The following is a 26,591-nucleotide window of genomic DNA, read 5'->3' on the forward strand; positions in this document are numbered from 1 at the left end:
AATAATGATCTTCTAATTCTGTTTCTTTTTGTTTGTGTTTGTGTTTCTTCAGCTCTGTGCCATTTCAGTGACAGTATCTTGGAGTACCTTGCCAATCTCGACAAGGCTCCAGATCCAACAGTCAGACAGGACACATTCTCAAGTGAAATCAATGCTGCGTTCGACATCCTTTTCAATAACTGGTTACAAAGCAGAGAATCGAAGGTAATATACGCTCACAAGTTTGCCACTGGTGGTCGGTGCAGCTGATCAGCCTAAAGTCCATGTGCTCTCAGGTGTTAATTTAGGGAAGTTATGAGAAAGTGTGTGATGGGAAGCTGAGACAAGTCTGTTGAACCTTAACATTAGGGTTTCAAAAGTTTTTCTGGCTCTCAAAAATACTTGAAGCATTTAATGTCGTACTAGAAAAGTGCATAAACGTTTGATTGTGTTACCATGCTGTAAAAAAGATTAAAGTGGCTTTAAAGGGCAGCTCGTCGGACTAGTGGTTAGCAAGTCCGCTTAACAATTCTGAGGTTCGGATCTCAGCACCAGCTTTTTTTTGTGGAGTTTGCATTTCCCACCATGCTTGCAAGGGTTTTTACCCACTCTGCCTTTTAGCCACCGTCCAAAAACCTCCATGAACACTCTAAAATGCCCATATGTGTGAAATATTTTTTTCTATATGTACCTTGCATTTGACAGATGGCCAATCCAGAGTGTACCCCACCTCTTGACCAAAGTCAGCTGGGATAAGCGCCAGCAATCCTAATTAGGACAAGGGCTATAGAAAAAGAATGGATGGGGGAGTTTGAAGTTCAGATTGTTGAGATAAAACATGTGGGGGCTTCCAACAACACCATGTTGTGAATAAACATTAATTCTGAATCAGTCTTAAAAAATAAATGAATAAATAATAGATGGGCAAAAAAGGTTGTGGCGCTAAATGAGTAAAGCATTCATAGTTTACTGAGCTCCTACATAGGAACTGTACAAAAATATTTGCCCTTCTCCTCAGTGGTGATTGACACCATCAGGGAGGCTTTTAACACTCCACTGCTTGTAATTTGCAGTGGTGTGCTGTTCTACATCATAGAGCAGATTGTTTTTAATACCTCAGTTACCTTATTTAGCTAAATGAAAGGTTCATTTGGTTCAGTTCTTGGATTGGATCTCTAATTTGATCTAAGTATATCATCATTAGCACTTTTATTTGTCTTCTGTCTGAAGACAAATTCATCTATTTAGTGATGTCCTGTCCTTCTTTTTTTCCTTTCTTTTTCTTTCTCTGTCCTTCAGTTGAGGCTAACAGTAGCTGAGGCAGTGGGCTCGATGTGCCATCTTATGGCCAGCGATAAACTGGAGGAACAGATTCCCAAGCTCATCCCCGCCATTCTGTCTTTGTTTAAGAAAAACAACGAGCACTACATCATTAGCAAGGTACCCCAGAGTTGCAGCACCTGTATAGTTGGTTCTTTGGATTTTATGCATATTAAGAAACAATACACCACATTTTTTCTTTTAATTAAAATTGTCCATCCAGCCATTTTCCGCAGCTTATCCGAGGTCGGGTTGCAGGGGCAGTAGCTTTAGCAGGGAAGCCCAGACTTCCCTCTCCACAGCCACTTTCTCCAGCTCTTCCACGGGGATCCCGAGGCATTCCCAGGCAAGCCGAGAGACATAGTCTCTCCAGCGTATCCTGGGTTGTCCCCGGTGTCTCCTCCCGGTAGTACGTTCCCGGAACACCTCACGAGGGAGGCGTCCTGGAGGCATCTTAAACAGATGCCCGAGCCACCTCAGCTGGCTCCTCTCAATGTGGAGGAGCAGCGGCTCTACTCTGAGCCTCTCCCGGATGCCCGAGCTTCTCACCTTATCTCTAAGGGAGAGCCCGGACACCCTGCGGAGGAAACTCATTTCGGCCGCTTGGATCCGGGATCTTGTTCTTTCGGTCACGACCCACAGCTCATGACCATAGTTGAGGGTAAGAACGTAGATCGACTGTTAAATAAAGCGCTTCGCCTTTCGGCTGAGCTCCTTGTTCACCACAACGGACCGATACAAAGTCCGCATCACTGCAGACACTGCACCGATCCGCCTGTCGATCTCCCGTTCCATTGTTGCCTCACTTGTGAACAAGACTCCAAGATATTTGAACTCCTCCACTTGGTGAAGGATCTCATCCCCGACCTGGAGAGGCCACGCCACCCTTTTCCGACTGAGGACCATGGTCTCAGATTTAGAGGTGCTGATTCTCATCCCAGTCGCTTCACACTCCGCTGCAAAACGCTCCAGTGCCAGTTGGAGATCACGGCCTAATGAAGCCAACAGAACCACATCATCTGCAAAAAGCAAAGATGATTTTGATTTATTATTCTTAGGGGTTTTTGGAGCCGTGCTTTGTCTGGTCCCTCACCTAGGACCTGTTTGCCATGAGTGACCCTACTAGGGGCGAGAAGCCCCAGACAACTTAGCTCCTAGGATCATTGGGACACACAAATCCCTCCACCACGATAAGGTGACGGCTCAAGGAGAGGATTTAACCAAATACAATTTTAAAATTGTACTTGGTTAAATCTTTCGCATTGCCATCCATCCATGCATGCATCCATTAATTTTCTTTAAACTGTGATAGTATCATTGCATGGATATTTGAGATAATCCAGAAAACTACATGTTTTTTTCTTTAATCTCCCTCTGTATAGAGCCTTTGCCATATTCTTGATGCTTCTGTTAACATGGGAAGCAGGCTGCTAGAGACCCAACTGGACAGCCTGCTCTTTGCACTGCATCAACAGGTACATGGTTCAGAATAGCCTTTTATTTGGGAATTATATTTGTATTGTTTGTCTTTCAGATGTGAAAAAAAGAATGCTTGATTCCTCTGTTGTTGCAACAGTTCACGTCACTGACTTTGCCAATTAAACTTTTATGTGACCAATTCTTGAAATACACTTATATGGGCAGAAACAACAACACTTCGTTTGGTGCTATTTCATTGCACTGTACTGCAGCTCAGCTGTTGCTGTTAACATTTAACAATGCTCTTCTTTGACCCTTCACTGTGACTTGTCACTTTCAGCAGCAATAAAAGAAAAGCAACACATAAAGTTGCTATTTTCAAAGTCTCTTAACTTTGGGGAGTTAAAACTAGCTCCACACTATTATTTGCTAGTGCATTCTTTTACCATGATATGATTAGGAAGCTAAGCTAACGTTAGCCCTCGATGACAAACAAAAATCATTCTGCAAATCTACTATTTTTTTATTTTTTATTTTTTTTTTTTACTAATACTGCTACTACTACTATTTGGGTTCCCTTGCACAATTGGGAGTGTAGTTCACTACTGCAACCTACACCTCCAATTATACAGTCCCCTCCAAAGGTATTGGAACGGAAAGGTCCATTCCTTTGCCTGCGACCCATTGACTTTACCAGACTTGCATTCCATCCATCCATCCATTTTCTGCGCCGCTTATCCTCACAAGGGTCGCGGGACAGACTTGCATTCTTCATTTGAAATGCTTTTCCAGGCCTTTGCTGCAGCCTCTTTTAGTTATTGTTTGTTTCTGGAGATTTGTACTGTCAATCTGTGCTTCAGGAGGTAAAATGCATTCTTTATTGGATTAAGGTCTGGTGACTGACCTTGCCAGTCTAAGACTTTCCACTTTTTCCTCCTGATGAAGTCCTTTGTCGTGTTGTCAATATGTTTTGGGGTCCTTGCCTAGTTGCGTGATGAAACGGCTCATGATTAGTCTCCAAAAGTTTTATTTACACGCGCGCGCACACACACACACTCACACACACACACACATTTGGATATAGATAGAGGCCTGATTGGATTTTACAAAGAAGTACAGAGATGAGCCACAAAAGATTTGGAACAAAGTTTTCTGGACTGATGGGGCCAAGATTAACCTCTACCAAAGTGATGGAAAGGCTGAAATATGGAGAAAGAAAGGATCTGCTTATGATCCAAAACCACCAACTCATCTATGAAGCATAGTGGAGGTAATATCAGGGCTTGGTCTTGCATGGCGGCTTCTGGAATGGGATCACTGGTCTTTATTGATGATGGCAGTAGCAGAATGAATTCTGTAGTCTACAAAACCATTTTGTCTGTCAGTTTACCGAAAAATGCATCCAAACTAATCGGGAGAATCTTCATCATGCAAGTGAAAAAGTGGAAGCTCTTAGACTGGCCAAGTCAATAACTTGACCTTAACCCAATAGAGCATGGATTTTACCTCCTGAAGAGGAGATTGAAGGGAGAAACCCCCAGAAACAAACAAGAACTGAAAGAGGCTGTAGTAAAGGCCTGGAAAAGCATTTCAAATGACGAATGGAACAGTTGGGTAAAGTCAATGGGTTGCAGGCTTGATGCAGTTATTAAAAGTAAGGTTATGCCACCAAATAGTAAATGTTATTCACTTTAAGTTAATTTTATCATGTCTATTCCAGTACTTTTGCTCACTTCAAAAGTGGTTGGCTTCAAACAAAAGGTGCTCTTTCCTGAGTTGTTTAACATATCTAGATATAAATACCATGAAATAAAAGCTGTAATTCTGAACTTCTGTCCCATATTCATCTTTTGATCGGAAACCGAAATGTCTTCAGTATACAACAAAAAAAAAAGGAATTGACCTAGGTGTTCCAATACTTTCGTAGTATTGTACATTTATTGTTTAATGAATTCATTTGTGGCAGTGCTTCTTGTAATGGAGCTCAGATTGTGCAAGTGTATCTTGCTGAGCCAAATTATTGCCTATTTAACTATAATGCAACGACTCCAACGTTGCATCAGTACAATTTTGGAAGGTGTGTGCTAGTGTGAAAGACAACTGTTTTTCTCCCGTCAGGTGTCCACCTCTGTTGATTACAGTAACCCTCCTACAGTCAAGAACCACAATGAGGTTCTTCGTTGCTTCAGTCTGTTAGGTAGCAGAACTCTTCCTTATCAATAATTATGTGCATGATTATGTACATATCAGCTCTAACAGTTGCATTTCTATGGAGTCACAAAAACCGTAACATCCATTATTTGTGTCAGACATGATGTCCCTCTGAGGATAATCATATTAACTGTGAGGCTCAGTGTAACAACATGTTTCTCTCTTGACCAATTTGTCCACACTTTTTCAAATGTTGTTATGTATGCTATTTTGGTCACAAATTTCTACTTACTACATTTTGACACTTGAAAATCTTTCCACCTACCTCTAATTCTAGCAAACGCCTTCCCAGACCGACTGGTAATGTTTGTTCTTCAGAGGCTAGAGAACAGCAATGAGCGGAGTAGGTTTGGCTCCCTGGCTGTCCTGCGTCACTTCATCAACTCCAGCAGTGAGCAAATGCACTCTAACATATTCATCTCTAACTCATCCCATTCACATCTTTACTTGGCAGGAGCATTCTGGAACATGTATTTTTTAGGTTTTACACGATCAGGATTTTTGGGACCGATCAACGAGTTTAAAAAAACAATAACCGATCAACGATCCGATCACAAGATAGAGCAATGTGTCTATTTAAATGACTTGTTAATTTACTGCATATACTTGTGTACTGTATACTGAGTATCTTCAAAAGTATTCTCTAGTCAGGTCATGTATTCTAATCAGCCAGGTCAAACCAACATTACAACATGACAGAAATAATGGGTGATAACTTACTGTAATTCAATTACTTTATTGTAATTCAATTACTTCACACACGCCGAAACTTTAGAGCATGATTCAAAATAACGCCTGCATGTTTCCGTACAACCGTTAGTGCTAGCACTAGCTTGCTAGGCTACATAGTGTTTTTTGCCTGCTTGCGAGCGGTTTCGTATTAAAAGTACGTGAACATACCTCAAGCGAGCCTTAAATGAAAGTCCTCTCCCGAGCACCGGTGATCACCAGCACAGGTTTTTCCCCATTTTGTTCTTATGAACACATGCGTCGCGATGTTGTCACCATGGTAACAAGTGTATCCGGTCGCGTTTGAGTTGACAGGATAAAGCCCCGTGATCGTAAAAACAGGATGCAAACAGTTTATTGCAGTGGTCTGACATAGTGCAATTGTGAAAGTCCAAATTTGTCTTGGTCTGATTCAGGCGTAACGTGTTGCTTGTCCCACACCGCCGATGTTTTTTTTAATTTTTTTTTTATAAACCTTAGTGGCAGTCAGATATTTACAGTAGTACAACACACATTAGTACAAACAGGCGACAAAGGCTAAAAATAAACTAGATTTTGGAATCAAATACAGACCCTTTCCAAAAAAATTTAACATCATGGAAAAGTTCATTTATTTCCATACCTCCATTCAAAAAGTTAAACTTTCATAGATTATACATTCAGGGCCTTATTTGTTTATTTTTACATAATTTGGGCTTCCAGCTCATAAAACCCACAAAATCAGGAATTCAAAAAATTAGAACACTGTGAAGAAACCAGCCCAAATTTTGCAGGCCATAAATGTTTTAAACTCACCCACTACTAAACTCAAAGCACCCACACAAGTTTCCCCAGGTGTCATTAAATTGCTTCAGTTTGGTTCAGTTATCTCAGTTGGGTTCAATGTGGGCAAGACTGCAGACTTGACAACTGGCCAGAAGACCATCATCGATACGCTCCATAGGATGGGTAAGCCACAAAAGTTCATAGCTGAGGAGGCTGGCTCTTCACAGACTGCTGTGTCCAAGCATACCAATGGAAGGACAAAATGTGGCAGGAGAAGATGCACCAGCAAAAGAGATGACCGTGGGCTTCAGCGGCTTATCAAACGGGGAACATTTACGAAACTAGCAGAGATCTGAGTTTTGGATTTTCTCCCCGTGCTTGTGGGTTTTCTCGGGGTACTCCTGATTCTTTTCACATTCCCAAAACCCAAATGTGAATGAAAGCTACTTAACTTGTCCATAGGTGTGGATGTTAGCAGGAATGGGTGTTTGTTTAATGTGCCCTGTGATTGGCTGCCTCTAGCCCAAAGTCAGCTGGGATAGGCTCCAGCTCACATGACCCTGATGAGGAAAAACAGTATAGAAAACAGATGGATGGATGAATGGAAGTTTTCTGCACTCTCAGTCCTTGTTTGTTTTATTACAGTATGTGATGATGTAATACTAGTGCATGTGTGTTGCAGCTTCCATGATGGAGAGTAAGAAGCTTCTGATTCTAGCCAGCATTAGGCAGCCAATGGGTGACCACAGTAACAAGGTAACACACATGCATTTATAGAACTTGAGGATTGCCATCCAGAAGACCATAAAGTTTGCCTCTTGACTTAGGTGAAGAAGCGTGTGGTGCAGGTGATCAGCGCCATGGCACATCACGGTTACCTGGAGTTGGATGGAGGAGAGTTACTGGTGCGATTCCTAGTTCAACACTGTGCATTACCGGACACTTCTCAGGTATTTTTTATACGAAACTAGGAAACGTTGCAGTATTTCCTCTCTGTATATTCAGGCCATTTTCTGTTAATCTGTAATAATTTCCACAAAGATGGTTAATGTGCAGGTAACTTTGAGAATTCATTCACCACACCACTTCACCAAAATTCATGCTGTGAATCGAACTATTTTACCAGTGGTGGTAGACATATCTTGGCTGTACAGTGTCTCGTTTTGTTTGGTTTGCAACTGAAATTGCAATGAAAATGAAATATACTGTTTTTCCTTATCTGCGTGTGCTTTTCTTCCTACAGCGTGGACAGAAACCGGCAGACCCGGAAGAGGTGACAAACGAGGCACTGAGGACGATGTGTGATAACACGTTTCATCTACTGACAACAACTGTTGGACGTCTGGCCGATGTATGTAAAGTACCAGTCACACAGTTTTACCTGTGGGTAACTACTGATGTTATGAACCTGGAGCGCATATATTCATATAGTTAGGGTTTCATTTAATTGACTTTGTTGTTTTTAGGTGCTTTGGCCAAAGCTGCTCGACTACCTGATCCCTCCTCAGTACAGCAATGCCACCACTCCACTGTGTAAGAGTCTGATTGTACTTGGCAATAAAAAGAAAGACAACAAGGAACCTACCTTCATTATAGACTTTTCAGAGGAAGGTAGGTGCAACATTCATTAACATTCTGTCTTAATGTGTACAGTATGTCAAATGGGGGATGTGATATTAAAATGGAAGAATGCTCTCAGCAATTCTAACACACTTTTTGGCATACTAAAAAATGTCTGCGTATATGAACAGCCTTTGCTAACTTTACCCTTCCTTCCACATATCTGGAATTGGTCATTTTCTGTACATAATTGCAGATTAAATGTATTTTTCCTCTCCTGTAGTCAATCTGCCCTCTCCTCAAATACTGATGATCAAACTGCTTGTAAGTACAGGCCACACGTGAACACACATATGGAACATTAAACACATACATACATTAAAAACACAAAGTAATTGCCTTGAATTATTTTATGTTAAACCCCTAAATATCCAATTGACACATGAGTAATGTTTAACAGGGTAACACATAGTCCTGATTGTGAAAATAATTTAAAAGCAACAAAATTCATTGGATGTATGGAGGTTCTATTCACCAAACCTATGCCTGATGTTGTTTTGTTCATTCCAGGTCAATGCAGCCTTTCCATTCAATAGCAGAGGTCATGGAGCGCCATCACTCTCCCTCCTACAGCTACTCTCTGTCAACATTCACCACAACACAGAGGCTGTCTGGGACAAAGAGATCCCTCCTCTCTTGACAGTGTTGGAAGGTAAGCAGGTGTTTGCTAAGAGCAGAAATGGATTCCACTGCTGTCACTGAATGAAAATAATATTTAAACAAAGTAGGTTCAAAGAAGAACAATTTCCATCAAAAGCAAATATCTGTTCATCTGTCTGTCTTGTCGGTTGTTTTGCTTCCAGAGTCAACAGCAGAAAACCTTGATAAGAAAAGTTGGGATGAAAATCTGCTGAAGGTGGGCTTTTTTTAAATACAAGACTATGTATAGTAAGTTGACGACGGAAAGACAACAACATTTAGTGTTAACTAATATTGTGGAATCAGGTGTAACCATTGTTTCCATTTGGACTAGGTAACCGCAATAAATGTGTATTCTAGACTTCCAGAAAAATATTCTCATGTTCGGGCAGAAACCTCCTATGTCCAGATTTGGTCAATTTCAAAATCTTTTCACAAACCTATGTAATATGAATCAGTCCACACTTATTCGTCAATCTAAAGTGTTAAAAATGGCTAGCTGTCTTTGATGATGGAATGTTAATGGCTCAATAAAGTTTTTTTTTTTCCGAGTTTCCTGAAAAGTGATGGGTTTGGAGATGAGAGGATTCCACATGATGCCAGCGATATTGTTTCCCCGCTCAGGATCATGATGATGCTTTATAAATGTTTATTAACAAACTCAGTTTGACTGAAATGCCATTATAACATAATGAAATTGTCTCCAGCTCCTGTCTAAAACGTTGGTGGCTGTTGACGATGACAAGTGGGTGTGCCAGTTTGCAGCAGAAGCAACAAGTTATCTGTCCATGTATAATAATGCTTTGGAGGAGAAGGTACACGCTTACGAACTACTTTAAAGGCCCAAAACACTGCAACATGAAGTCATATTTTAAAATATAACTGTTCTTTCCCTGACAGAGTTTCCTGTATCAGTGTATTGGAGTGACCCTCCAGCAATCTTTCAATAAGGAGTTTGTTAAAAAACAGTTGCAGGAAATCCTCCTGACAGCAAGACACAGTGATGCTGTTGAAAGAGAGGTACCGTCAACCAAATTATTCCATTCGCATTTGCTGTTTTTGCCTTCAGTAATTGACTAGAATTAAACTTGAAGTACATTTTTCAAATTTATCACAGGATTACCTGTACCAAAATTGCAACTCAATGGGCACTTGATAATACTCAATATTAATAAACATTTTATTAACAATTAATAATGATCTTTATCTAATGTAAAATTCCATGTTCTATAAATATACTTATTGTATGATATCGAAAACAATATATTGTTTTATTTTGAAAAACCACCAAAAAGAGAAATAAAATACTCTGTGAATGAGTAGAGTTGGATAAATATATTTTGTAGTTTATGAGCAGGAATAAAAACGTTTTGAAGTAATCTTTCCCATAAGTTTGATAAAATAAACTGGACTTCACTTTAAGCTGGCTATGTGGACGCTAACTTTTGTATTCCTTGATTGGTCAGGGTGTGGCTCTGGGCATTGGATTGTGTGCCAACAGCCATCTAGAAGGCACTCTTGCCAAGCTTGATGAGTTTGGAAAGTCGGATGTGTTCAAAAAATCCCCAAGCATCTTCAACCTGCTCAAAGTAAAAGGAACATTTCTGATCACTTCAATTAAAAACATGAATGAATCAGTTGATCATCAGTTTATGTCTGTGCCTCCTGTTCTCAGGATCGTAATGATGTTGAGGTGGAGAAGGTAAAAAGCACATTAATCTTGTGTTATGGTCAAGTGGCTGTGAACGCTCCTCCAGAAAAGATCCTGAATTGCATTGATCAAGACATTCTGCGCTGCATCAGTAAACACTTCAAAACTAAGGTAATGCAAACACAGGAAGTAAGGATGTTTGTTTGCGGTCATGGTCGCAAAAAGTGTATTGACTGTGTGTTTTAAGTGTATTGAATCACATAGTATATCCACACAGGGCATTATGCAATTTAATAATGCAGAGTTTAAAATGAACATATCACTGTGAAAGTTATGATTCATCCTTCATCATCAATCTCCTAACATTATTTAATTATTATTATTTTTTTGTCTAACATAGTCGCAAAATCTTTATAGGTTGTAACAGTTTGTTGTGTTTAATTTTGTGTTTCAACAGCAATATTTATATTTAGGCTTGTGACTCTATCACCTCTATTTTATACAGGTTCTGGGGATTAAAGTAGAGACAAAGGTATCGTCACAGGGATAGAGGAGTTATTTCAATGTAACTTTCATAAACTTCCCCTTCAACTTTTTCTTACTCTTCTGGTCTTTTTTTTCCTTTTCTGGTCCACATGTTTGCAGTAATGCTGCCTTTCACCTCTTAAAGCCTACCAGTCAGAAATATCTTTGTTGCATAAAGAATTTGCAATCACCAACTTTTTAACTACTTTGTATTTTCAACTTTTATCATTTTGTCAGTGTGATGGGCACTATGATGGGAGCATTTCTTTGTTGCTAAAATGTTTTAAGGTTTGCTTTGAAGTCTTTCTCAGTTGCTCACAAATGGTAAACCGAACTATAAATGAAGAACGCATTTTACACATCTGGCATCATTCATGATCACGATTAATGAACAAGAACAGTATTGCTATATTGTTTTTCATCATTCATGTGATCTGTTTCAAATTCAAATAAAATTGTTTCAAATTCAAATTAAATTGCTTTTCCCACATCTAAAATTTTGATTTGATTTTGCTGACTGCTCCATGAATGCCGAGCAGACTACTTTTCATTCTCATTTTTATTCCTAACAGTTTATTTATGCGTCTCAGCTTCCAACGGGTCTGTCACCTTCTAGACAATAGCCTGTGGGTGGCTGTTGAACTGACCGACTCTAATTAACAGTGATTTCATCTCTTAATCAACGACAGTGGTGGATCAATCTTAATTTCTAAATTGATTAACATATTGCTTTTGATTCTAGTGTTTGCTTATGCTTTGCTGTTTGTAAAATGTGCTAATGGTGGTGGCATACCCATTTCAGTCTTCAGAATTTTGACATTTAAGTCTGTAAACAAAATCTTGTGATGTTTTTGTCCTCTCACTGTCCTCTCTTTTGTGTCCCTACATTCGGTGTGCCTGCAATCGTGTGTCTGTGGCCAAATGTTAGGATTTGACAATGAAATTGAGTTTGATCCAGAGTGTCGGCCTTGTTGCCAAAGCCATCAGTGAGTGTGTAAAGAAACAAAGCTACGTCTTCTCTCGCAAACAAGAGCTCATTGCCGTTATCCAGGTGAGTGATCAGCACTTTTAATTTGCTTCATAAAACAAATGGTAGAGCAAACAAATGCGGTTAGTGCAACAAGTACCTGACAGCCAAGTCCGTTCAGCCCTCCCTCTGTGGCGGTTGCATGCTCTCCCCTCGCTTTTTTTTTTTTTTTTTTTTTTTTCTTTTTTTCTCTCCCCAGGTACTCTGGATTCCTCCCACATTCCAAAAACATGCATTTTCAGTTAAAGATTTAATTGATTGGTGATTATTGTTATCATAATTGTTTGCCTGATTGTGAAGTAACAGCAGGGCCAAAATCTGAATGGCTTAATAACAGACATGCAGCACACATACTGTAAAATTAAATTGGTTGTTTAATTTCACACGTGAAACAATATATTTATGCAAACAATTAAAAAGTCAGTTTTTAGTGCTTTCACAAATGATTGGCAATACTTTTTTACGGCAATCTTGCTAACCAATTAGAACAATACCTTGACACTTTTGTTGTTTAATCAGTATTAATGACTGATTTGTTTTCTTGGACAGGATTTTATAAAGGGAGAACCTGCTGATGCGCTTCGGACTCCAGTGCGCCACCTGGTCATGAGCACTTGTGCCAACCTAATGTATCCTCCTATGTTCCTCAAAGGTTTCACAGTTGAAGTAAACTAGTTTTTAGTTGACATTTATTCTCTGCAACAAACATTTAAAAAAAAAGAAAAAACATTTTGAGGTTGATTTTGTAAAGCTTATTGCAAACAGAGATAGTTAGCATTTTCATTTCCCAAGCCCTCTTCGGATTCTTGTTTTTAAGTTTCCTATCCTGCCCGATCGAGATGAACCAGAAGTACTTGGACAAATTTTACAAAATGCTGAGGAAAGGTGCCTTGATGCAACCTTTAAGCCACCTTTAGCATAGGTTACTCCTGAGCAACCTTTACAAAAGGAAAGGAGATACTTTATATTACCCACAATCTTTTATGGCAGAAAACATTTAAAGCAACAGATCACTGACGATTACAGACTATATGAAGATGCTTGAGTTTCGCGCAGAAGCCTTACAAAATAATAAAATAAAATTGTACAGAATGGTGTATATATATATATATATATATATAAACAAACAGGCATCAAGAATACGGTCTTTGTGAACAATGACAATGTAAACAAACAAATTTGAGATGTACAGGTATGTATGAAATATACGACTAACATTACTATCCATACAGAAAAAAACTAATGTAAACAAAAATACAGAAACGTGCGAGGGATTAAATAAACTTCGAGTGAGATAGAAGGACAGAAAAATAAAAGGAAGCAAGGTAAAAACTGTTTTCATTATTATTTATTGATACAACACAGAAAATACAAAGACAATCACCAGGGTGACATACAATCGTTAGCAAAAAGGCAGATTATTGTATTACAAAAATGTTGTTCTTTAAAGTTTATAGATCCAAGGTTTTAATGACTTACGCAGTGTCTAATGATCCTAATATATTGTTTGACTTCATTTTAGTATCTATACTTCCTTTTAAATGTTGTAGAAACACTTAACATGGGTAGAATCTGTGAATTATTGAAAAAAAAATATTTTGAATCAGCAAAACGTTAAATGCATATCATGTATTTATACACATGATATGATATGATATGATATGATATAATTATGTAAACTTGAATGAAGCCTAAATAGCAACCATTGTAATCTTTGGTTGCTCTGTGCTGACATCTTGTGGTCAAAGACATTGTAGACGTTTTATTATTGATCAAATATTTTGCAGGTAGTCTGGAAGCTTAAGAGTTTATTGGTTTGAAAAAGTGCGGTCCTTTCCTATGTTCGAAAAGAGGCACCTTTTTGTGTCTCCTTTCCCCACAAAGGTTCAAGAAAGGTGGCATGAAGGTTTGGAGATTGAAGAATTCAAAGAGGGCCCCAGTGTTTTTTCCCTTTGACCTTTTAGTGCTTCAGGCCTCTTGACCCAGCACTGAGTGAGAATGAGAGTTTTGACTTGCTGAAGGTGTGTGTCAACGGTGTGCTCTCTCTGCCACCTGAGACTCACACTCCAGAGAAAACGACAAAAGAAGAAGAAATACTAGACCCTAAAAAAAGAAAGGTGACCTGAGCACATTTTCACCTCATTACTCGTATTAAGATACAAACAACCTTGTACTACATTTGTATTAAACCATATTGTTAATCAAACAAACACATCATGTGTGCAGGCTTTATACAAAGACACATTTTCTTCACTGCATGAGTTACTGAGCAGTGCGCTCGCCAAGGATCCCACGCCTGATAGTTTACAGAGTGTATTCAAGGTAGGACTCTTATTTTTCTTTCCCATCTTGCTCTCGTAGTTCACTTTGTAACATCGGCAATATTCATAATCATGAATTATTGATTTACGGTCCTCGGAATAAATTATGTATATCCAGTTCTCTGTGAACATCATATTTAGCATATTATAACAGAACTTTTGTTACTAATTAAATGATCAACATAACAGATATTTATCATTCTTTACAAACTAAAAATAATTCAGTCCATTTTACGCGGTGACGTTCACGTTACCCTCTGTGGTCTCTTGTGGTTCTGTCCTACGCAGCACCTTGAATGCTGGCTGACCTCGCCACAAGACCACGAGAGAGTGAGAGCTATCTCAGCCACTGCTCACATGCTTACTCACTACCTGGACAGCATGACAGTAAAGGTGAACACCCTTAATATAGACTCTGGCATTTCTTTACTCGATTTGAGAGGAAGTCTTCATGACACGTAATTGAGACATTTCTCACGTGCACCCTTTTGTAGAACATGGTGTCCTTCCACAACCTCGGAGCTCTGCTGGGTCGACTGTCTCCACGTTGCTCCGACCTCCACCTCGCCGTCCGCACCACCGCTATCGACTGCATTTACATATTGCTTTCTATCCAACTACGCTATGAAGGTGAAAACACTGAAATTTATTTATTTATTTGAAATATATTGATGAGCTTGTACTTTATTTTGTAATATAATGCGTGGGGCTGCCTTTTATTATTATTATTATTATTATTATTATTTAACTTTGGTTAGTTTGAGTTTGTCATACACCGACAACTTGACTGGGTCACCTGCTATTACATCTTAAAGGTGTTGATGTTGTTCCACACCCAACTGAGCTGCTTTTTTGCACTGGGGCATTTTGGAACAGAAAATTGCCTTTTTCAAGCTGTTCTCATGAAAACATACATTTTCCGGACTGACTTTGTAAAATAAAGATTTTAAGATTCAGGTTCGAGCTAAGGTGTTCAGTATAGTTTTAGATTCACTGAAATGCATGCATGCCTTTTTTTTTTCTTGTACAATTTTGTTGATGTACATTATGAGGTATTATGAATCTGAATTTATTAAATTTAATTTGTCCTTCTGAATGTGAAATGCAGGTTTTGCTCTTGACTATAAAGACGAAGCTGTGGAGGGTCTATTGCCCCTTAAAACACAACTCAAAAACCCTGACCATTCAGTTCTCTACAAGACCTGCTCTGAGCTCACCAAGGTGCAACATTTTAGCTCATATCCAATCAATAACAGGCTAAACTCTTTTGTATTGAAAATGTCCTTAATCTGTCACGCATCAGCTATGGTCACATGCTTGGTGTTGCTTAACAGAGTATGTAACGTCATTAAAATGCAAGTGAATGTAACAAATGTGCTATCACTGTATATTTTCTCATGCACTTCAGGTGATGAGTAAGCGTCTGCCTCAGCAGCAGATGAGCACATTGGTGTTCATGTTGTTTGAGGGGCTGGTGGACAGTCAGACAAACTGTTGCAGAGCTTCATCTGTCATCCTGAACACGTTGCTGAAGAACAGAGGAGGCGGACTACAAGAGATGGTAGCGCTAATGCTTACAGGCGGCTTTCCCTTGATAAACCATGTGCTTGTTGCTTCATTTGAAATGTTTTTTGTCTCATATAGTCTTAATTTATGTATGCAAGGTACCAGAGATGCTGGAGGTGCTTCATGTGCAACTGCAGAGCATCACTGAGGAACAGGTAGGGCAAGACGGTACCACAAAATAATATTTATTTGCTTTTATTGAACAGTTTTTTTTCTCATGTTTTGGCAACAAAGTTATACACAATTGTCTCATGCCTGATGGTCATGTAATATCTTTTTCAAATGTATTTAGGTGAGAGTGGCACTTGGGCAAACAGTACTCATCATGGCCTCACAGCATCTCCAGACTGTTGTTAATGCACTGGTTAACCAACCACTACCTTATGACAGGTAGTTTATACAACAACTACACAAAACATTTAGTCGCTACACACTCACTTTAATGCCACGAAAGAGTTCCCACAAATACTTGACAATCTTTTGCCCCTCAGATTGTCTGTTCCAATGCAATTCGTTCTTTTCAGCTGGACAAGTGAGATGTGGATGGCCTTGGGAGCAGACCCCATAGTGGCCAATCAAATCATAGAGATGGTGATGGAGAAACTTGCTGTCATGGCACCCTATCTGGACAAAAAAGAGTCAATGATCAGAGGAGGAACAACCAAGGTGGCTACTAATAAGCCACTTGCTGTAAGTGACAAACACACTGCCTGCTGCTGTGCTATTGCAGGACGTAACGCTCACAGATGTGTGTTTGTTCCTTATTTTCAGATGACATGTGGTCTCAAGGAATTGTTATTGAACGGGCAGAGCCAGGAGCCGGCGCTCAGCAAGTTTCCTCAGCTCTTCTCCTGTCTCATTGTCAGACTGGCAGTGAGTGTTGGCGTGTCGGCACCGAGGGATAACACCACCAAACGCACTGCCACCGTCCACGTTGCAGGGTTGGCATGTTTGTCATTGTGAGTGTCGCCTATGTGAAGCATATTCTAGTGACTAATTATTTAGTCTTCTGTGTGTGTCCAGAGTTGCAGCTGATGCACTGAGCATCTTGCTAGCGAGAGCTCAGTTAGATGAGGTGTTGAAAAGATTAGATGAGGATAAAGCCTGGGACGCAATAAAGGAACAGAATACACACATCACTGGAGTAACCCTACTAGCAAGGTAAATGAATTACACATTATACAATATCTCTATTCTCTACCAGGTAAATGTAATTAGTTGAATTACATGTACATTTTGACAGCAGTTAATTCAGAACAAATTATTATTTATCATAGGCAGGTTTGGGACCACCCGTTAGAATCCCACATGAGCAAAATCCTTGAACATAACCAAGATGCATTGTGGGGCGCCTATCTGCCGCCAATTGTTGGCATGAGTAGAGGAGAAGCTGATGGATATCATGATAATAAAATTTGTATAGAGCTTTTTAAAATTCTGACTAGAGATTAACTCATAATTTATAACAATAGTCGAAAACACAGTGGAGTGATTGGAACCTCAAAATTTGGTCGATCCACTCCCGAGTTTGTAAACAGTGTCCCCTCGCTGTATCGTGGTTCACCTCTTGCGGATTCAGTGAATTGCGGATTTTTTTTTCATATTCATATTGTGCATAATTCTCCATATCGCTGGATTTTGAGTGTATGCTGTAATTTTTTTGTGGTTCAATAAATGCTTTGTAGCCTAAAACAAAAGAAATTCATTTAAACGCATTCGGTAATTTCTTGTGCATGCGCTTCCCCCCCCCCCCCCCCCCCCCCCTTTTTTTTTTTTTTTTTTTTTAATCAAAAGTCGTTAGAGCACATTTTACATAGGTATAAGGAAAATGGAAAAAAAAAAAATATTTCACGTTGTATAAAAGTATACCGGTAGTTTGAGGCTGTGAAAAAGGTGTGAAAAACTTTCATTTTCCTATGATACGGTAGTTTCCAATATTTCAACCTTATATAACTGTAGATTTCCACCGCTCACCCGTGAGAATCATGACATCCTTGCGCCATATTGATATAAAATCCAAAATATTGGGAATATTGTGGATATTTTCAGAGTTGTGGCCATAGGTAGAGATGTCCACAAATTTTGGCGACGACTGGTTTTAATTTTTGTGACATTAAGCAATATAGGCTTTTTCTGTACAGTGAGCGGCTTATGGGGAGGAAAATGCTAACCGCCATAAAATAACAAATATTAGGAATTTCGTTCTGATATTTTCAGATGGGGATGGGGGCGCAGTTCGAGATGTCCACATAAATTTAGGTGATGATTGGTCACAGGTTTGTGACATTAAGCAACATTAAGATTTTTTTACATTAAGCTTGGACTGTCCCAACACGGGGATATAAAGAAAAACAAAACAGAATTACGTCAGCGCATGTTCGCCACTTAGGGGTTTTCACCTATTGCGGGGGTGGTCTGGAACCTATCCCCCGCAATAAACGAGGCATTACTGTACCCTGAACATGATTAAACTGTATAGAAAATGGATGGATGGATGGATGGCTCTGTGTAAAACTAATGAAATTTGTTGTTATGAAACTGGTCTTACCTATTTAGGTTAAAAAAGTTGACAACCAGGCATCACATATGCTCCAGTTCACCTGTGCAACTAATGAGGACAAATGGGGACAGATAAGTTGATGACCAATCAAATCATATGGCATTTAACTGTAGCTGTATAAATGGTGGTAAAGTTTAGTTGTTGTTGTTTTCTTTGTTTTTTTTTCTTTTTTTAACCGATGCAAGGATACTCCCTTAGAAATATTAGTTCAATTAGTTGTGATGTAGCAGTTTCTCCAACTATGTATAATATATAATTGCTTAATGGTTTTGTTTTACCGTGTTTAATAAAGTCGAACAATGTAAAAGTGGCCCTTGCATCATTTGCTTTTTCTTTATGCAGCCTTTGGAAGAAAGGCTATCCGTGGCCTTATCAGCTATAAATAACGGCGAGACAAATTTATTATTATTATTTTTTTTTAAACCATTTTTTGGGTGCACATATTTACAACTACATTTGGGAAAATATTCACTTTTTTATTGTCTTATTGCAAATCTTGTTTCAAATCATATGAGCATTCACAAATGTGAGTGAAATTTCAAAAATATGAATCAGTTTTCAGTTACAGTTGCCACTTACAGATCACAGATATATAAACTGTTTGTACCTTGTTTAAAACAACTTATTTAGAAATCATATCAATTTGCATTCATTTTCGCATCCATCTGGAAATCTTGAAAGGCTCAACTGACTCATCACACCTTACAAAGTAAAGTTTGTACTTCCAGAATGTAAGCGCAGTTATCCTCTGCCTCGTAAATAAACACAGGCAGACTGACAGAGTGAAACTAAAAAATGAAGACAAAATAAATGTATTAGCTATGTCTGTTTAGGACATACATATCCAAAGTAAGTGCAAAATACAAACTAGCAGATTAGCTGCTTATTTAATAGTCACCCAGTAGCTTGCCATAAAAAGCTGAGAACAAACAATGAGTCTCTATGAGGTTAGCATTAGTCTGCTATTACTATTGGCATGCATCAAATTAGCCTGTGGCCTGCATCTAACAAAAGAAGTGACTTTCAGCTTTTCCTGTCAGGGGTCTCCGCCACAGCGAGTCACTCGCATGATTTGTTTGTAGACGTAACCCAACCATTTTTATCCGGGTTTAAACCCATGTCCCAATTAACTTCAGAAACTTGTTCTCAACTGCACATTTGCACATGAAATGACTTAACAATACATGATATGATACATATATAGGCATTCCTTCACACAAAGTCTCACTCTGTTACTGCAATGGCTTGGCACATTGCACAGCACTTCTGGTTCTACGGTGCTTGTGTCAAAATAAAAGCAAGCAAGCAAAACAAATTAAGAGTCTATATGTATGAAAGAACTAAAACTTGCCTGACAGGCAGAACAATGCCCGCTGGCCGGATTGGACCTCCGACAGGCCGGTTCTGGCCCGCAGGCCATACATTTGATATCACTACTCTGAAGGAATTCTAAATTTGGTGAATTTGTAAGTTTTGATTTGGAACAGAATGTTCAGTCTTCCCATTGCATTTATATGTATGGATATGAAAGCTATTATAAGGATTTTCAGCTTTTATTCACCTTTTTTTTTTTTTAAAAACACTGCTATTATTCTGAGCAGAACTGGAATTTCGAGGCTGTATCGCCTTACTACTAATTGTACTACTATTGCTACTTCTTCCACATTTATTACTATGACTTCTGTTATAGTTATAATGATGTAAGTTCTATCTTGTTACCAAGACTATCCAAATATTGTACTCAAGTGAGAGTAAGAATAATATGACTCGAGTAAAAGTAAAAAGTAGTCCTTTAAATATTTACTTGGTTAAGAGTAAGAAAGTATTGAGTGAAAAAACAGCTTGAGTAACTCGTGAGTAACTTCTAATTTATTTAAAAAAAAAAAAAAAAAAAAAACATCAGCGCATGAACATCAAATAAAAAAATTACAAATAAATAATGAGAGTCCACGCACACACCTGCCACCATTTCAAATTTTAACAGCCCAAAAACCAACAACACATGCATTGGGCCCGACAGAAACGTAATTTGCTTAAATGATAAATGAAGAAGCTGTTTGCTGACCAGACGTATTGATTGTTTGTGTGTGTTTGTGTTTGAGCGTGCCCGAGAGAGAAACATCTGCAACTAACCACAAGGTGTTTTTTCAAGTTAAAAGTGGGCTATCCACGTTTGGGCAGTCATAATTTAAGACTACGCTGCATGACAAAACTGTTGTTTTTCAGAGTTTCTAAAGTAAACATTCGCGCGCTGTCCTCCCCCCCTCCCCGAAATGAGTCACTTTAATTGGCCCACGAAGGGTTTGTGTGCGGTCATGTGATTGCTTTGTGCCGTCTGATTGGTGAATTGGAGTCAAATGACACTAGTGATCACATTGGATTGGCGCAATGGCGGCCTGTGCGGAAGTCGATGATCCATTTCATTTTCTGTACCCCTTATCCTCACTAGTGTCACGGGCGTGCTGGAGCCTATCCCAGCTGACTTTGGGCGAGAGTCGGGGTACATCATGAACTGGTCGTCAGCCAATTGCAAGGCACATATAAATAAACAACAATTCACACTCACAATCACACCTAGGGGCAATTTAGAGTCTTCAATTAACCGACCATCGATTTTTATTGGGATGTGGGAGAAAGCGGAGTACCCGGAGAAAACCCACGCAAGCATGGGGAGAACATGTAAACTCCACATAGGTGAGGCCGGATTTGGACCCAGGTCCTCAGAACTGTGAGGCAGATGTGATAACCAGTTGGCCACCATGCCACAAAGTCGATGAAGTTTAAAAATAGACGCGCACGAGCATGAATGGATAAATAAAAGTATCGATTCTTCTTCACATAAATACTCGAGTAAAAGCAAAAAGTATTTTGCATTCAAACTACTCTGACGAGTACAATTTATCCAAAATGTTACTTGAGTAAATTTAACGGAGTAAATGTAGTGCATTACTACCCACCTGTTACTTACAGATCAATAATGGAATAGAAATTATAGACTCTTCCAGTTATCAAGTACAAATGACGAGTGGCAGTGACTCAAAAAATGAGGTTGTTTTCTCCCTTCCCCCTGCCCAAGAGGTCTCAGTAATGCTATATTTATCTTGTCAACAGGGCGATGGCGAAACACGCCGGTCCCAGGTTGCCCACCATTGTTGAGTGTTTATGCCCTTCCTTGAACAACATTTATGAGTGTCAGCGCATCACCGTCACATCTTTCTTCTCTGAGGTGACAGCTAACGAATGCTACCACATATTTATGTGAAATCTTTTATTATTCACAAAGGTGGCCTCTTGTTTTTTGTTTTCTTTACAATATTTAGAAGCAAATGACTATCTCTTTCTTTCTAGCTCTTGAACCATCACGTGGCTACGGAGTTGATGTTTATTGACGTATTAATGAACAACATGATGGAAAGGATATCAGATCCTTGCTGTACTGTCCGCATGTTGGCCGTGCGGGGCCTCGGCAACATAGCTGTCGGATCACCCGAAAAGGTCCACACACATGCAGGCACAGGTGCCAACGCCGGCATGACTAGAGCAAGCTGACTATTCATCTCTCCTTCTTCTCTACAGGTGAACAAATATGCCAAAGAACTGCTGGCGGCCATGAGTTCAGGGATGGAGGAGAAGGACGACCCTGGTAATTGTCTTGTCGGGCAACAACACAGTATGGGTGCATTACGGGTATTTCATGTTCTCTGGTCTGATATAGTTAACAGCTCTCTAAACGTAGTCTCCATTGTTCAAAACATAAAAAAATCCATCCATCCACAATGTTATCTCACCTGCTAATACTTGCGCAATAGATGATCTGGAACTCCAAATGTATGCAGATGACACAGTTATCCACACACAGGAGTGATGCAGATCAAGCTCATAGCAAGCTATCTGCTTCCATGGAGAAAGTATCAAAAATGGCTCAATGATGCTTACCTTAATGTAGGAAAAATGGCTATGTACTTTACTCATAAACAAAAACACAGAGACTATATAAGTGTCAGTGGAGAACAAATAAAAAAAAAAAAAAGATTTAAAATACCTGGGTATTTTATTTCTAGTTTCTAGTATTAGTTTCAGAAAGCATGTAAAACAAATGAGTCACAGGCTAATTTTCAGAAGTAAAAGAAACTTGCTCACATCAGAGGCATCAAAAACGTTTTTAATGCAATGACCCCAGACTGTTGAACAGCTGAAGCTGTACATCAAGCAAGAATGGAAAAGAATTCCACCTAAAACGCTTCAACAATTAGTGTCCTCAGTTCCCAAACGTTTATTGAATGTTGTTAAAAGAAAAGGTGATGTAACACAGTGGTAAACATGACCCTGTCCCAGCTTTTTTTGACACAACATCCCAACTTCATTGGAATTGGGGTTGTAAATGCAAAACGGCCTTTGCAAATAAATGGCCTCGTACAAGGCCGTAAAAGAATGGAACAAGCTCAGCACAAAATCTACCAACCTGCACGAATTATGCAGCCTTCTCGAGAGAAGCAAAAAATATGTATTTTTAACAATCAAACCTGTCATCATTGAGTGAGTACACTGCTGTCTTGTTTTCTCCCTGCATAAATGGCCGACACAGTGACCCTAACTAAATTAAAAAACAAGCTAGAGTTTGATGAAAGCAACAGCTCGCCAACTGTACCTGAACTAGATGTCACGGTTTGATTTGTTTGCAGGCAAGCTGATTACTCTTGAGGCTATGTCAGGTCTTTCTAAAGTTCTCCTCTACTTGGACAAGAAGAATGTCCAACTCCTAGTGGTTTATATCTTCATGAAGATCAAGCCATTTTTAGAGAGTGTAAGTTGAAAAACAAAGTCTTATTTGCACATGAAAATGGTATTCTTCTGCGGAAGAGACCTGCTAACATTAGAGCCTGTATCTGTTCCCATTTAGGAGAATGATGAGATTCGCTGTGCTTCTATTCACCTTATGGGGAAACTCTCTAAGTTTGGCTCTGGAGAGCCAGTGTTCAAGGACCAGATACACAATGTTCTGGTGAGCCTGCTTTTACACCTGGTCGATCCAAACCCACATGTGGTCAAGGTAGGAACCGTGTTCTCACATATGCAGAAAACTGCCCCTTTTGGCACAGTTGAAACAGTTGTTTCGCCTACAAATTTGTGTTTTTATTTGTTTTCAGGCATGTAAGTATGCGATGCGTGTGTGCGCTCCAATGGTGGGCTCGGAGCAGATCACAGCCATGTTTCAGAACCACCTCTACGAGGACAAGAGTTTGCACTACGGGGAGTTCATCAATGATCTCACAAAGTATCTGGTGAGACAGACAGACAAGACTTTACTTGAAATAAAGATTAGCCAGAAAAGGGCAACGGTGAACTAGTGGTTAGCACTTCTGTCTCACCGTCTGAGTTTCAGGGTTCGAATTCTTACTCCAGCCATCATGCGTGGAATTTGCATGTTCTCCGCTGTAATTGTGTGTATTTTTTTTGGGGGGGTGGGCGGCGGCTTTTTTTTGCCTTTTACTATATGTTGCTGGCATAGATAGATGAAGAAAGATATAATTATTTGTAGTAAAAAAAATAATTTTCCACAACACACCTGATGATCTCTAACGATGTACAATGTGCAGCACAGCGGTTGGGAATCAGTGCTCCAAAGTGTGCATAGCTGTGAATTTTAGTGTGCATGGTTGATTGTCTATATGTGCCCTTTGATTGGCAACCAGTCCAGGGTGTACAACTCCTTTCGTCCAAAGTCAGCTGGGATAGGCTCCAGCTCACCCGGGACCCGAATTTGGATAATCGTAATAGAAAATGGATGGATGCATGATTCAGAATAGTTGTCCCCATTTTGTTTGGGAGCATTGTTTACAATCAAATTAGAAATCTATCCTATCATGAGACTATGCTTGGTATTTTTGTAGATCCAGGACTTTCCAGGCATGCTGAACTTCTACCACATCTCCGTTCTCCAGTTCTTTAAGAGCAACTGGTCTGAAGTCCGAGCAGGAGCTGCGATGTTCATAGGTAGGATTCAACAGTCACTGATTGCTCATCGACAGTCTCTAAGTGAAGCTGCACCCCTGTGATGTTTTTAAGCAAATGAGTTCGGTAACTGCTAATGATGTGTGTTTTTGTGTGTGTGTGTGCATGTGTTTATCAGGGTTTCTGCTGGGGAACCTTTCAGAGGAGCATTACTCTCATCTCAACATGGGCGCCATCACCAAAGGTGATGCAGCTTTCATGTAATTTAAATAGAATACAATGAACCCCTGCCTACAAAAGGGGAGACGGTCCAGATCCACCAGTGATGGGAGAAAATCCACCATATAGAGATTATTATTATTTTCTAGTAGTATAGCCCTGCCACTAGCTCATAACATATTTAAACTTATCAAAACACAAAGTATTCCTTAGCACCTGTTCTAGCTGTCACAAAATTAAAGGTTATTGTGGAGCAATACTTTGAGAAAATGAAACAAAGACATTGTATTTAAACACAAAAATGTTCAATCACCCCCTGACCCCCATAGTGGTGTGCTGGCCAGTAAGTGGTTTAAAAAAGAAAGTAATAATGCTGATAATAGTAATAATGCTTTCAATGAAATGACAATGATCAAGAGGTTTAAATAAATCTGCCTGCATTCTCATCGATCAAATTCACCAATATTGCCTTTGATCTCTGTGCCACAACTTAGACCGTGGTATTAGCTGGTCTAAATTCAGACAGACTTTTTGACACCATTATGTCACTCCGCCGCAGCGGGTCTTGCGCTTGCATGATAATGAAGATGCATCACTGGACATAGACCGCTCAGTCACCAAAACGGGTGGAAGCCAAAGGACACACCCTCGCTGTGCTGCCCACCTTGGCGCAGACTGTTCTTCTAAATAGGGAAATGCGCTGGCGCGAATATCAAGATGTGCACCGTTTGCGCTCCGACGCACGTTGTGCAGTCTACGCGCAAAATGTGAAAACACCATAGACGAGGTAACGGAAATTAGCATAGATGGTTATGGTAATTATAAACCTTCAGTACATTCAAAGCATACATTACTCACAGGCATACATTTTCTGCTCTGTGGAAACTATCAGTTAATGGGTGCGCTTTTCTGCCTCTTTTTCTTGCTCTTAATTACACTGCATCTACAGCTAGTAGAGATCAGTGCTGCCCGGCAACTCTAAATTCAGACTCCCCTTTATACTGTAACAACCCATAAAAACGACTGCTTAAAAATCCACGATATAGTGAGGGCACAAAAGATGACCCCGTGATATAGTGTGGGTTCACTGTACTGTACATAAGTATTTATCTTTAATATGCGTGTATATATGTATATTCATCCTCAGGCCTTGTGATGTTGCTCCAAGATCCTGACCCTGTAGTACGAGTGAAGGCTGCAGAGGCCATGGGACATTTCCACTGACACAAACATCCGCATGTCATTCAGTTACTGGCAAGTAAGTGTTTGGTCTTCATCGCGTACACGGCAACATGAACAAGTCCAATGTGTTTTGAATCAGTCGTGCTAGTAGTCATGGCTGAACGTATGTACTGTATGTACTGTATACTGTATATGTTGCAAAACCGCAGTCAGTCATGCAATTAAAGAAGACTCACTATTTGAATGACCTCATACAGGTGACTCCACGTTCACATTGACACACACTTATGCACGTGTAGCTTTATTGACTTGTCTTTTGACAGTTCACTTATTGTACATACAAAGTGTTAATTTCTTGTTATATTTTAGCAACCAAAGATTGTAGTTTATAGCAGAGGCATGTCAGTGAGGTATTGTATCCTGTCTCACACATGCATTTTTTTTATTACACATGTAGAGAATTATATATATATATAAGAATGAAAAAGGGTCTAAACGACTCATATTTCCAAATAGAAAAGTAGACTTTTACTTGAGTCTGGGTGTTGGTAAAGTGTGTGTGGGTGTTTATTTTTAAACAATGCATAAGCATATTTTGTTAATACAAATCTAAAATTCACTTCACTTTTATTTTTATTTGTGGGTTTGGTTTATTGTTCTTTTGTAGTAACATCAGCCAGCCAATCACATGGTAACAGCTACTTGACTGTAATATGTAAATGTAAATATATCAACTCATGTTTGAGCTGTGTTTTTCCACTAGTAGGACCAAACAATATCCCAAAAAGTCTAAATTATCATATCACATCATGCCATCATGTCACGAATGCGCCTCACTGAGCTTTTTTTTTTTTTTTTTTCATTTCATTTCATTCATTGCATAGTTATTACTCTGCTACATGCCAT

General features: G+C 39.4%; 1 protein-coding gene across 5 annotated transcripts in view; it reads left to right on the top strand.

Moving 5' to 3' along the window:
• mroh1 (maestro heat-like repeat family member 1) overlaps positions 1 to 26,591 on the top strand; it is a 29,040-nt gene extending 2,449 nt beyond the window's left edge. Inside the window, exons 7-45 of one of the 5 annotated variants that reach the window (XM_061776267.1) lie at positions 53 to 204; positions 1,279 to 1,419; positions 2,682 to 2,774; positions 4,837 to 4,915; positions 5,207 to 5,320; positions 7,106 to 7,179; positions 7,251 to 7,373; positions 7,667 to 7,774; positions 7,890 to 8,034; positions 8,267 to 8,307; positions 8,554 to 8,695; positions 8,847 to 8,899; positions 9,390 to 9,497; positions 9,583 to 9,702; positions 10,149 to 10,271; positions 10,358 to 10,504; positions 10,839 to 10,865; positions 11,787 to 11,909; positions 12,435 to 12,514; positions 13,858 to 14,002; positions 14,112 to 14,207; positions 14,495 to 14,599; positions 14,701 to 14,836; positions 15,315 to 15,427; positions 15,615 to 15,767; positions 15,871 to 15,927; positions 16,065 to 16,162; positions 16,297 to 16,462; positions 16,544 to 16,713; positions 16,796 to 16,933; positions 21,444 to 21,558; positions 21,681 to 21,827; positions 21,909 to 21,975; positions 23,015 to 23,136; positions 23,233 to 23,382; positions 23,480 to 23,614; positions 24,224 to 24,326; positions 24,463 to 24,528; positions 25,651 to 26,591. In XM_061776267.1, coding sequence (XP_061632251.1) covers positions 53 to 204; positions 1,279 to 1,419; positions 2,682 to 2,774; positions 4,837 to 4,915; positions 5,207 to 5,320; positions 7,106 to 7,179; positions 7,251 to 7,373; positions 7,667 to 7,774; positions 7,890 to 8,034; positions 8,267 to 8,307; positions 8,554 to 8,695; positions 8,847 to 8,899; positions 9,390 to 9,497; positions 9,583 to 9,702; positions 10,149 to 10,271; positions 10,358 to 10,504; positions 10,839 to 10,865; positions 11,787 to 11,909; positions 12,435 to 12,514; positions 13,858 to 14,002; positions 14,112 to 14,207; positions 14,495 to 14,599; positions 14,701 to 14,836; positions 15,315 to 15,427; positions 15,615 to 15,767; positions 15,871 to 15,927; positions 16,065 to 16,162; positions 16,297 to 16,462; positions 16,544 to 16,713; positions 16,796 to 16,933; positions 21,444 to 21,558; positions 21,681 to 21,827; positions 21,909 to 21,975; positions 23,015 to 23,136; positions 23,233 to 23,382; positions 23,480 to 23,614; positions 24,224 to 24,326; positions 24,463 to 24,528; positions 25,651 to 25,727 — 4,352 coding nt within the window. In that variant the 3' untranslated portion in view covers positions 25,728 to 26,591. Of the gene's footprint in view, positions 1 to 52; positions 205 to 1,278; positions 1,420 to 2,681; positions 2,775 to 4,836; positions 4,916 to 5,206; positions 5,321 to 7,105; positions 7,180 to 7,250; positions 7,374 to 7,666; positions 7,775 to 7,889; positions 8,035 to 8,266; positions 8,308 to 8,553; positions 8,696 to 8,846; positions 8,900 to 9,389; positions 9,498 to 9,582; positions 9,703 to 10,148; positions 10,272 to 10,357; positions 10,505 to 10,838; positions 10,866 to 11,786; positions 11,910 to 12,434; positions 12,515 to 13,857; positions 14,003 to 14,111; positions 14,208 to 14,494; positions 14,600 to 14,700; positions 14,837 to 15,314; positions 15,428 to 15,614; positions 15,768 to 15,870; positions 15,928 to 16,064; positions 16,163 to 16,296; positions 16,463 to 16,543; positions 16,714 to 16,795; positions 16,934 to 17,049; positions 18,644 to 21,443; positions 21,559 to 21,680; positions 21,828 to 21,908; positions 22,020 to 23,014; positions 23,137 to 23,232; positions 23,383 to 23,479; positions 23,615 to 24,223; positions 24,327 to 24,462; positions 24,529 to 25,650 lie in introns of those variants that run through there. The other 4 variants (XM_061776268.1, XR_009788934.1, XM_061776269.1 and 1 more) reach the window with 4 other exon arrangements.

Source organism: Phyllopteryx taeniolatus, chromosome 6 (assembly GCF_024500385.1).
Source record: "Phyllopteryx taeniolatus isolate TA_2022b chromosome 6, UOR_Ptae_1.2, whole genome shotgun sequence".
Lineage (NCBI taxonomy): Eukaryota > Metazoa > Chordata > Actinopteri > Syngnathiformes > Syngnathidae > Phyllopteryx > Phyllopteryx taeniolatus.